At 48.2% G+C, this 10821-nt stretch overlaps 1 protein-coding gene across 3 annotated transcripts; it reads left to right on the forward strand.

The window, feature by feature from the left end:
• Window positions 1-7488: 7488 nt before the first annotated feature.
• On the forward strand, window positions 7489-10595 carry TMEM139 (transmembrane protein 139). 3 transcript variants are annotated; one of them, XM_067745576.1, is made up of 3 exons: window positions 7527-7550; window positions 8531-8780; window positions 8999-10595. In XM_067745576.1, exons 2-3 carry the CDS (start codon window positions 8548-8550, stop codon window positions 9390-9392), a joined length of 627 nt encoding a protein of 208 aa, XP_067601677.1. In that variant the 5' UTR covers window positions 7527-7550; window positions 8531-8547; the 3' UTR covers window positions 9393-10595. The 3 variants fall into 3 exon arrangements, 2 of the variants coding, with proteins under 2 accessions (XP_067601677.1, XP_067601675.1); XR_010945330.1 differs by lacking the exon at window positions 8531-8780 and having other exon boundaries at window positions 7489-7550; window positions 8999-9139; XM_067745574.1 differs by lacking the exon at window positions 7527-7550 and having other exon boundaries at window positions 8111-8780.
• The last annotated feature ends 226 nt before the right edge of the window (window positions 10596-10821 follow it).

Genomic DNA, 10821 nt, shown 5'->3' on the forward strand with positions numbered 1-10821 from the left:
GGCTTCCCTGGTGGCGCAGTGGTTGAGAGTCCGCCTGCCGATGCAGGGGACGCGGGTTCGTGCCCCGGTCCGGGAGGATCCCGTGTGCCGCAGAGCAGCTGGGCCCGTGAGCCATGGCCGCTGGGCCTGCGCGTCCAGAGCCTGTGCTCTGCAACGGGAGAGGCCACAACAGTGAGAGGACCGCGTACAGCAAAAAAAAAAAAAAAAAAAAAAAGTGTTAATATCCACACATTGATACTTTCACACATTGATACTATCTCAGATACTGTGTTTAATCATTAACTCTTGGGCTTCCCTGGCGGCGCAGTGGTTGAGAGTCTGCCTGCCGATGCAGGGGACACGGGTTCGTACCCCGGTCCAGGAAGATCCCACATGCCGCGGAGCGGCTGGGCCTGTGAGCCATGGCCGCTGAGCCTGCGCGTCCGGAGCCTGTGCTCCGCCACGGGAGAGGCCACAACAGTGAGAGGCCCCCGTACCGCAAAACAAAACTAAACTAAGCTAAACTAAATCATTAACTCTTTCATACAGCGTGTCAGGCTGTCATCTTTCTATCCACCTCAGAAAATCCTGGAGACCAAGATCAAAAGTGTTACATTTCCTGCATAGATAACTAGAGATTAGCAGAGGACGATGTACAATGTAAGTTACAAACAAGTGCTCCACAGTGAAATCCAGTCCCTGTGACAGGATGGTGGCCCTGTTGGTGGGTCCCTGGTGTGGCCATTACACTCAGACTTTGGCTGTAGCTCCTGGGTCATAGCCGGGCTGCAGGAGCGGGGTGGGAAAGGGGTGATAAGCTTGGGCTTATTTTCACCAATTTACAAATTAGAAACTGAAGCCCAGAAAGGTTAAGTACTTACCCAAGGTCACACAGTTAAGTGGTAGAGCTGAGATTTGAAACCTGGCTTGGCCATCTCCAAAAAATATGTGATTAACCACAATACAGCCCTATTATCTCATGTATGGGGACACAGTTATGTGGGACACTGTTGCCACTACCTGTAGAATTTTCTAATAAAAACAATGCTTTTTGTTACTTGGCAAAAACCACACTCAGTTTCTTAAATTTCAGGGTTGCTTTTTGTGGCATAGTGCTGAATACCTGACAGCACTGAACACCATTGTTCACTCAGTTCATTCCCAGAGAGCTTTGTACAATGTTACAACTAGCTGGTGAGGGTAATATTTATCCTTACATACTTGAGGATTCTTTGAAAGCATTTCCGTCCCCAAAATAGCAATGTTTCTGATTTACTTCCTGTTATATCATTTAACCACCTTCCCTACCCATTTGGAGGAGCTGTAAGGCAACTAACACAGAAGAAAAAACCCTCAACAGAGTTCAAAGATCAAGATTCTGAGTTTGATTCTAACTAAACAAATCATGGGCTTTCTCTGAGCTGGTTTCCTCCTCTGTAACATGAAAATGATAATCAGATTTACCCCACGATTGTTATTAAGGATCAAATGAGATTGTGGATGTGGACCAAATTGTTTCTACCACCAACACTGTGTTAGAAGAAGTCACGTGCACATGAGGCTTCTAAGAGCTGTTCAGTTAAAATGTTACTTTTTATAATCAGTCTTAATTAGCTCATAAAAGATGAGCATCCTGATAGAGACTACAATCTTAATTTCCTAATCTTGCTTTATAGGCCAATAACCTTATTTTATCTTCTGATATTCTCTTTTGCTACCTGAAAATCAGTTTTTTCTTAAGACGACAAACAATGGGGGAAATGGCATCTAACCACTCCTCCAGGGAAGACCAGGGCAACAATCTTAGAATGTCATAGGTGTTGTGTTAAATTAGGCAGCCAAAAAAAAAAGTGTTAAGAGTTGGATGACATAGTGGTTAAGAGCCAGTGCTCTGGACTGGGACTGTGGGTTCAAATCTTGACCCACCCTCGATTAGCTATGTATTTTTCTCAAGTCTCTGACCTCACCTACAAAATGTTATAATAACTACCCCTTATTACATTATATTTTAAGTTACCTAATTTGTGTAAAGCATTTAGCACAATGAGCAGTACGTACAAAACACTCCACACATGTTGGCTGTAAGTATAAAACAGATCCAGAGTCAGAAACACAAAACCACAGAAATCTGGAGACACAGCAGCACACAGCGGTAGACACCCGTGACCCTTCCCAGGAAGTCTGTGGATTATCTGCACTTCTCCCTTTTCCCCTGACCACCCACTTCCCTGCACCATTATCCTCCAAGATGAGGCAGTGTGGTAGACCAGCCAAGAGGAGAGTTCCAACCTCTAGCCAGGTGCTTTGTGGGAAGCTGGCAAGTAGAAAGCGGAAAGACAATTGAATTAAGTGGTGAATTCATATTCTGCTAAGGATACTAAGTTGATAAAGAAAAAAGGAAAGTAAAAACTTGGGGAAGGAGTTTGGCCACATGCATTCAGGGCAATAAAAACTTTCACCATGCTTGTCTCAGTAATGACATCCTTTAGAATTCAGCTGGAGGAAATAACCCCAAAAGAAGGAAAAACTACACCCAAGAAGATAGAATTATATATATATATATATATATATAAATTTTTTTTTTTTTTTTTTGGCTGCTTTGGGTCTTCTTTGCTGCGCACGGGCTTTTCTCTAGTTGTGGCGAGTGGGGGATACTCTTCCGCTGTGGTGCGCAGGCTTCTCACTGCGGTGGCTTCTCTTGTTGTGGAGCACCATGAGCTCTAGGCACGCGGGCTCAGTAGTTGTGGCACACGGGCTTCAGTAGTTGTGGCTCATGGGCTTAGTTGCTCCGTGGCACGTGGGATCTTCCCAGACCAGGGCTCGAACACGTGTCCCCTGCATTGGTAGGTGGATTCTTAACCACTGTGCCACCAGGGAAGCCCAGAATTATATTTTTTGTTGTGCGTTTTTTTTTTTCTTTTTTCAGAATTATATTTTTTAAACAGCTTTATAGAGGTACAATTCACCCCTTTAAAGTGTAAAATTCAATGCGTTGTGGGGTATTTTTGGTATATTCACAGAGTTGTACAAGCATCATTACTACCTAATTAGAAAACATTTTCATTAACCCAAAGCAATAAATCCATTCACAGTTACTTCCTATTCCTCTCTCTCTCCAGCCCTTAGCAACCACTAATCTATTTTTTTGTCTCTTAAAGCATTAATTTTGATGACCAAGAGGAAAAAAAAAGAAAAATTGAATAAAATAAACTCAATGTTATTGAATAACATAATATAAAGGTCTGTTAAATTATGGTATATCCATTCAATAAAATATTATCTTATTGGCTGTTAGAAATTACTACAAGAAAAACTATATCAAAAGGCAATTCTGTTACAATGTTAAAAGTTTTTTTAAAGATAACAAAATGGTGAACATACTCTGATCTCAACTAGAGTATATTCTGGTTTGTGTGTGAACAGACTGGAAGAAATGTATAGAAATTTTAAGTGGCCATGTTAGGGTAATGAGATTGTGGACACTTTTTTCTTTAGCCTTTAAATATTTTTTAACATTTTATATTTTTTAAAAAATGGAATTTTTAGAAAATCTATTTAAAATTATTGAAATAGAGAATATATTGTAGGGCACAGCCAGACAGCAGTCCAGCCCCTATGATTTGGATCCAGTTCTTACTTAACAAATCTCTCTAGTGCAGACTCCTTCTAGCAACCAAGAGCCTTAAGCTACAAAGGTCCCACCTCACCCAGGCTGCATGACTTTTCACACTGTAGACTTTCAGGCCTTCACCCTTTGGCCCTCTTACCTCTCAGCCGACACTCCCCAAACCCCCCAGAGCTCACTCCTTAACTAAGCCTATCATTGCATACCAGTGACTCTTGGCCAATTTCCTTCTATTAATATATTCACTGTAGGTCCTTCTGATCCCAGCCATACTTTCTCCTTATGAGCTGAATAGTAAGAAAATTGGTGGAAACAAGATATTCATCCCTCAGTATTGATAAGGGATTGGTTCCAGGACCCCCAAATGCGATGAATGTGGAAAAGCCTTCATTCAAAGCTCACATCTCATTGGATATCATAGAGTACACACTGGAGTGAAACCCTACAAATGCTCAAAATCTGAGGATGCTCAAGTCCCTTATATAAAATGGTGTAGTATTTGCATACAACCCAGCACATCCTCCTGTACACTTTAAAACCATCTCTATGGGGCTTCCCTCGTGGCGCAACGGTTGAGTGTCTGCCTGCCAATGCAGGGAACATGGGTTCGAGCCCTGGTCTGGGAGGATCCCACATGCCGCGGAGCAACTAGGCCCGTGAGCCACAACTACTGAGCCTGCGCGTCTGGGGCCTGTGCTCCGCAACAAGAGAGGCCGCGATAGTGAGAGGCCCGCGCACCGCGATGAAGAGTGGTCCCCACTTGCCACAACTAGAGAAAGCCCTCGCACAGAAACGAAGACCCAACACAGCAAAAATAAATTAATTAATGAATAAACTCCTACCCCCCACATCTTCAAAAAAAAAAACAAACCATCTCTATGTTACTTATAATACCCAACAATGTAAATGATTTGTAATAGCTGTAAATACAATATAAATGTTATATAAACAGTTGCCAGCACTCAGCAAATTCAAGTTTCGCTTGTTGGAACTTTCTAGATTTTTTTTTTATGAATATTTCCTATGTGAGGTGGGATGAATGTGAGTCAATGCGGAACCCGCAGATTTAAAGGGCCAGCTGCAACTGAAACCATGCCCCTCAGACTGGGATTCGAACCCATGCAGCTGGGACTCAAACCCGGCCAGAACCCACAGTCTTCCAACTGAGATCACACACCTGGTTTCAGGACTTAATGAAGCTCCGTTCTTGATGTCTCATCGCAGAAAGAATTCAGTGAGAGACAAACGGATAGATAAGAAGTGGATTTATTTAGAGAGAAACACACTCCATAGACTGTGGGCCATCTCAGAGGTGAGAAAGGCACCAGGGTATGGGGTTGTCAGTTTTTGTAGGGGTGGGTAATTTCCTAGGCTAATGAGTGGGAGGAGTATTCCAGCTATTTTGGGAAGGGGCGGGGATTTCCAGGCATTGGGCCACCGCCCACTTTTTGATCCTTACGGTGGGTCTCGGAACTGTCATGGCGCCTGTGGGTGGTGTCATTTAGCTTGCTGATGTGTTACAGTGAGTGTATCGTGAGGCTCAGGTCTAGTGGAAGTTGACTTGTCCGCCATCTTGGACCCATTTGGTTCTAATCAGTCTATGTCACGTCCTCGGGCTACGTCATGCTTTCAAAGGTTGTGCCCTGACCCCTTCCCTCCGGTTTCATAACAACCAGCTCTCCTCCTCTTACTAAGTCCAAGCTCCCTGTGCTCGCCACACGATGGGCCAACAAATCGGGAGGCAAGGTGTTGAGGCAAGGAACACGACTTTATTCGGAAAGCCGGTAGACCGAGAAGATGGCGGACTAGGGTCCCCCCAAAAAACATCTTATTGGGGTCTGGATGCGAGTTTCTTTTGTAGAATCAGAGAGGGAAGTAAAGTAAAAAGGTAGAATAGAGAGAGAAAGGCGGGGAGGAAGTAAAGTAAAAAGGACTATCAGTCTCGCAAAACATCGCTTGGAATGGCCAGCCTCGGGGAGGGGATGTGTTGATTTCTTCTCTCTCGCAGCTATTCACAGGTGGGTAGGGTTCCCAGAGGCAGGCCATTATGTATGATTATAATAACAAAAGCAATGAGAAAGGCTAAAGTCAAAGAAACAGATCCCACACGGAGTCAAAATTGGCTCTCTTCCCTGTTACACTCCCACCCTGCATTCCCACTTCCTAGAGAGACACGGCTCATTTAGACTATCATAGCCTTCCTGTTACGTCGATCACCTCCCTCTCCGTTGTCAGTCTGGGGCAGAGAATCGACACTGACACCCCACCATTACTTACACACACAACCCCAGGCACACTCACTCTCATCCATGTCATTTCTGTTCTCCTCCTCTCTCTTCCGCACCCCCCCAACTCCACACATCCTCCGCTGCAGTAGCCCTGGCTGTGCCCCAGGACTGCTACCCCTTCGGTTTGTCCACTAGTAACATTCTGAAGGCACAGAGTCCAGCCCCGTCTCAAGAACAAAGTACGCCTCCAGCACCTGCCTCACCCAGACTTACTACTAGATCCATAACTGAAAAGAGTGGGTTCCAGATCCCCAGTGTGTGGTGAGCCCAGGTGGAACGGGAGCCTTCCAATGAGAGCACTCAGCTGTGTTCAGGGAGCACCTACCACGTGTCAGGAACTGTGTTAGCTTCAAAGATTCAGGATGGTTGACACTACTCACCTTGAGAAGCTCACAACAGAAGTGTTGCCCAACACAGGTTCGCTTGTCGGCTCCACAGTGAGGCCCAAGAAGCCCAAACGTCAGCGTTTGGGGCAGAGAAAAGTTATTGCCAGGGCTGTGCAAGAAGAAAGAGCAGCACTTGCTCAAAAGACCTGAACTCCCCGATGGTTTGGGGGAAGAGTTTTCAAAGGCAAAATATGAGGTGAGGGCTGTGAGGTGTGCGACCTTCCTCTGATTGGTTGGTGGTAAGGTAACAGGGCAGTGCTCCAGGAATTCTGTGCACAGCCTGAAGTTACCATCCTCCACCTGGGAGGAGGCCTTAGCTCCGGTAGAAGAACTCAAGGGTATGTTGTCACTATATCCCTTGAGGAGGAACCGGGACTTGGCTTTATCGCAGAACTATTGTTTCCTGACTGCTCCTCCACGGTGTCTACATTGCCTTCCCTCCGTAATTAGAAACTGTTTAAATCTGCCCTTTGAAACTCAGGGAAAGTCTCGGAGGCTAAAGGCTTTTTCCTACCAACAAGAAACAGGGGACCCAGAAAGGCTTTTGTACCCAGGAGGGCTCCTCAGGGTCCTGCTCAGTTTCAGAAGGAAGGTGTGTAAACAGAACGTCACTATATAGCAGGAAAAGGTGTGGGCAGGGGAGGAAGGAACGCCGTGCAGACGCAGTGGAGACAGTCTCTGCAGCAGGCGTCACCTCGGAGGTGGCCCGTGAAGAATCAAGAGTTAACTGGGCCAAGAAGCATACACAACACGTCTTACAGGTCTGCAGAAAACAAGGAACTTACAGAAATGGTACTTTGGCAGCAGAAGTAGGACACATCATTCCATGTCCACGGTAGTGCTTACGGTGTGCAAAGCACTGCGTGATCCGCAGAGATCAAATAAACCGTGGCCTCTGCTCCCAGGCACAAAACGTATTACCTAAATATAATGCAATCTGCTCGGAATACCAAGCGCATTGAGAAGGGAGAAGAAATGTAAATTTCACTCTGGGCCGAAGTACAAACATCACTGGGGGTGAGTTTGGGGAGGACTCTCTTTAGGGTGCTGTAGGGGATGGGTGGAGTAAATAAGAGGCAGAAAAATCAAGGTGGGGCAGTAGTAGGAGTTCAGCCTTCAGCAGAAAGGGGGAGGAGGAATCTCGCGCAGGATTGGGGCAGAAAAGTGGGTGGAACCAGTGGGCGCCACCCCGTCTCCTCCTCCCAAACCCCCCCTACAACCTACCTACCTTGCAGTCTGGTGAGACAGGTGAGGGAGGAACTCCTAACGCTGGTAAGAGGGGCAGGAGGGTCGTGGCTTTGGGGCTGGCATGTAAGGAGGCGGTCTGGCCCCTTTGTAGAATCGGCGACTCCTTCCTCTGCAGAGCTCAGGGAACTCCTGACAGGCTGGCTGGGGGTAGTGGCTGCCTAGGTGCTGCTGTTATGTTGCAGGGGGATGAAAAGGCTTCGCCCCACCAGCCTCCCAGCCCCTGTGCTAATAACTCCAGGCAGGAAACTTGAAATCCGAGTTTACCGAGTGAGGGCCGGTAGAGAGCGGGGGACCGTGACAGCCATGGGGCACGGAGAGGTCAAGAATCATCTGGGCCTCTGTCCATTGCCCTAGACCTCTATCGCCTTAGACCTCTGTCTGTAAGATTCTCAGGTAGTTGTGTCCTGTGGCTTTGTTGTGTCTATGTGCACTTTCTCCCTCCAACTGGAGCGTGGGGCTGACGGGAGCAAATGGGAAGACGGGGTCAAACAGGGTAAGTGGCGCCCTACAAGGTCAGACTGAGGGACTCAGACTGGGCAGGTGGGGGGTGGACGTTCGTTGCAAGCAATAATAAAGGGTGGGGCCCGCTTATCACCTGGATTCCAGAGATGCCGTGAGTCCTGAGGCCCCAGGCAGGGCCTGCCTAGGACTGGATCCTGGAATGGGTAGAAATACAGAGACGGAAGGGAGACCATAGGGAAGAAGTTAAAAGTAAGGAACGTAGGGCTCTGACATGGTAAACTCACATGAGGGCTGGGAGTCAGAACTTCCGGGCTGGTTCCTGGCTATTCCACACATACTGATACCCTGGGACAACAGTGTGATCCTAGAGAGAATCCCAGAGCTGAAGGGGACCCTGCAGATCACTTCTTTGGGCCCTTTATTTGATTTGAGATAGAAGAAACAAACCCAAACAAAGGTGTCTGATATGCTTACTTTGAAATCTAACCTAGCGGTGATGCCAATTGCTAGTTTAGACACAACAGCTGTGTGTCTTTTTGCAGGAGCCTGGGGAGGGGCCATGGTGCCAAGCCAATTCTGGGGGACTCTGGAGAAGCCGCTTCTCTTCCTGTGTTGCACCTCCTTCCTCCTGGGGCTGGCTTTCCTGGGGATACGGCCGGACATCGCCCCTGTTGCTTATTTCTTTCTCACCTTGGGTGGCTTCTTTTTGTTGGCCTGCCTCCTGGCCTGTGTTTTGGAATGGGGGTCTCGATCAGTGCAGACCGAGAGCCCAGGGGCCTCAAGCAATGCACGGTGAGTTAAGGGGTGGGCAGGATTGGAGGATTACATGTGGACCCATTCTCCCTGTGTCCCTCTAGACTTTAGGCGGACAGCCTCTGCTTTCCCCCTGTCACTGGTATCAGGGTCAGGGGCTAGTGGAGGGGTCTTTTGCTGGTAGAAGATAGAAAAGGGAAAACAGGCTTCTTTCAGGAAGCCACTAATGACCTTATTTCTCCCCCCCCCCCCTTCAGGGACAATGAAGCCTTTGAGGTGCCAACCTACGAAGAGGCCACAGTGTTGGAATCACAGTGCCACCCCCCAGGGGCGGATCAACCACCCTCCTACACCAGTGTTGTAATCCCCCCAGAACTTGAGGTGAGACAGCCTAGCCATCCAGAGGAGCCCAGGAGAGCCAGACTGGACAGGCGAGTGGGCTCAGAGGGGTCTGTGATCTCAGGAAGCCCTGGAAGACCTCCAGTCAGCCTGCGGCTTCGGGGACCACGAGTTGCGTCCACTGTTCCTGATCTGCAGAGCTTGTGGGCGCCCCCCAAATTGGAACCTCTTACTCCACCCCCTGCCTACGATGTCAGCTTTGGTCACCTCGATGATGATGTTTTCTATGGAAACAACTGGACACCCCACTAAAGGACTTTCCCAGGATATGTCGTCCTTCTGCACCAGACCCAGTCATTCATTCGAACAGTGCTTCCCAGTGCCTGTTATGTGTCAGGAACTGCGTCTCCACCTGGATGTCACAAATGATGACTTTAACCCAGAGGGGAGTGAGGCTATGGTGAGCCCTTCCCAGTTTTACAGTGGCACATCCCAGGGATGTAGGCGGCACAATTTGAGTCTTCAGGCAATATTCAGTGACCTACCCCATACCTGGTATTTCCAGAGTTAGACTGAGGGTGAGATGAGGAGATTCCAGAGAATCTAGTGAAGGAAGAAAAGAAACAATATCTGAGTGACAGCTCTGTTGCTTCTGTTCCAGGTGCTTTGCCTCTATTAGATCACAAAAATGAGGTATTATTGTCCTCATTTGAAAAACGAGGATCCTAAGGGTCAGAAAAAATTGATAATTTGCACAGGGGCACACTGCTAGTAAATAACACACAAATGTCTTAAATTCTGCTCTTCTGATCCCATAGCCCTTGTGTTTTCAATACAAGGCAACAGAAGCCAGTTCATGCACATATCTCTCAATTTCTGTCTTGGTCAATGGCTGGTGAGGGGTAGAAGACTTCGTGTAGACAGAATGGGGGACCAGCTGTGTCTGCAGACAGGGAGTGCTGAGTGGGACCAGGAGTGTGCCCAGCCTCCTAGAGGAGCAGAGCTGATCAAAACTGTGATGGCCCCTGCTCCAGATGGGAAATTCCTGCCCCGGGGGGCTAGACAGCAGTCCCCAGTGCAGGATCCCATCCTATCTAGAAGCAGTGGAGTAAACTGCCCCAGGGGTAGGGACATCTGATTCTGAGGATGGGTGGATATGATGGTCAGAAAAGAGAAAACCCGAGGTCCTTTGCGAGGGGTGGTGGAGCATCTAAGGATCCCTCTTGCATCATCTATTATGAAGCACTGGAAACACTTGCACTGTCTGCAATAGCTTCAGCCTCACCCCTGCGCCTGACCCCGCTGGGTTTTACCCGAGGACCCCCTGCCCTGTTTCCTCAGATCCAAACAGAACACCAGCTTCTCTAATCATGTGCTGTGCCTGTGATGCAGGTTTGAGCCAACCATCGCTGACCCACGCTCATTCTTTACGCGGGTATCTGTCTAGCGCCTTCTAGTTCTGTCCTTGTCCTCCTTACCCTGGTCCCAACAGTTAACTTTAATAAAGTGAAAAGCCCGGCCACACCCATCTCCATACAGTTCTTGCAACAGGCGGGTGAGGAGAGGTGGGCGGTTCCGGGGAGGGAGCTGTGATTTCCGCGGGAACCGACGACCAATCGGATGGCCAAGTAGGGCGGGGCGGCTCCTCGCTTCCCCTTCCGCCGAGCGCGCTCGCTCATCCCATTGGACAGCGAGTCCGCCGCGTGGGTTCTGCGCCTGCGCGCGCTCCGGCGACGGCGCG

Source organism: Pseudorca crassidens, chromosome 8 (genome assembly GCF_039906515.1).
Source record: "Pseudorca crassidens isolate mPseCra1 chromosome 8, mPseCra1.hap1, whole genome shotgun sequence".
Classification (NCBI taxonomy): Eukaryota; Metazoa; Chordata; class Mammalia; order Artiodactyla; family Delphinidae; genus Pseudorca; species Pseudorca crassidens.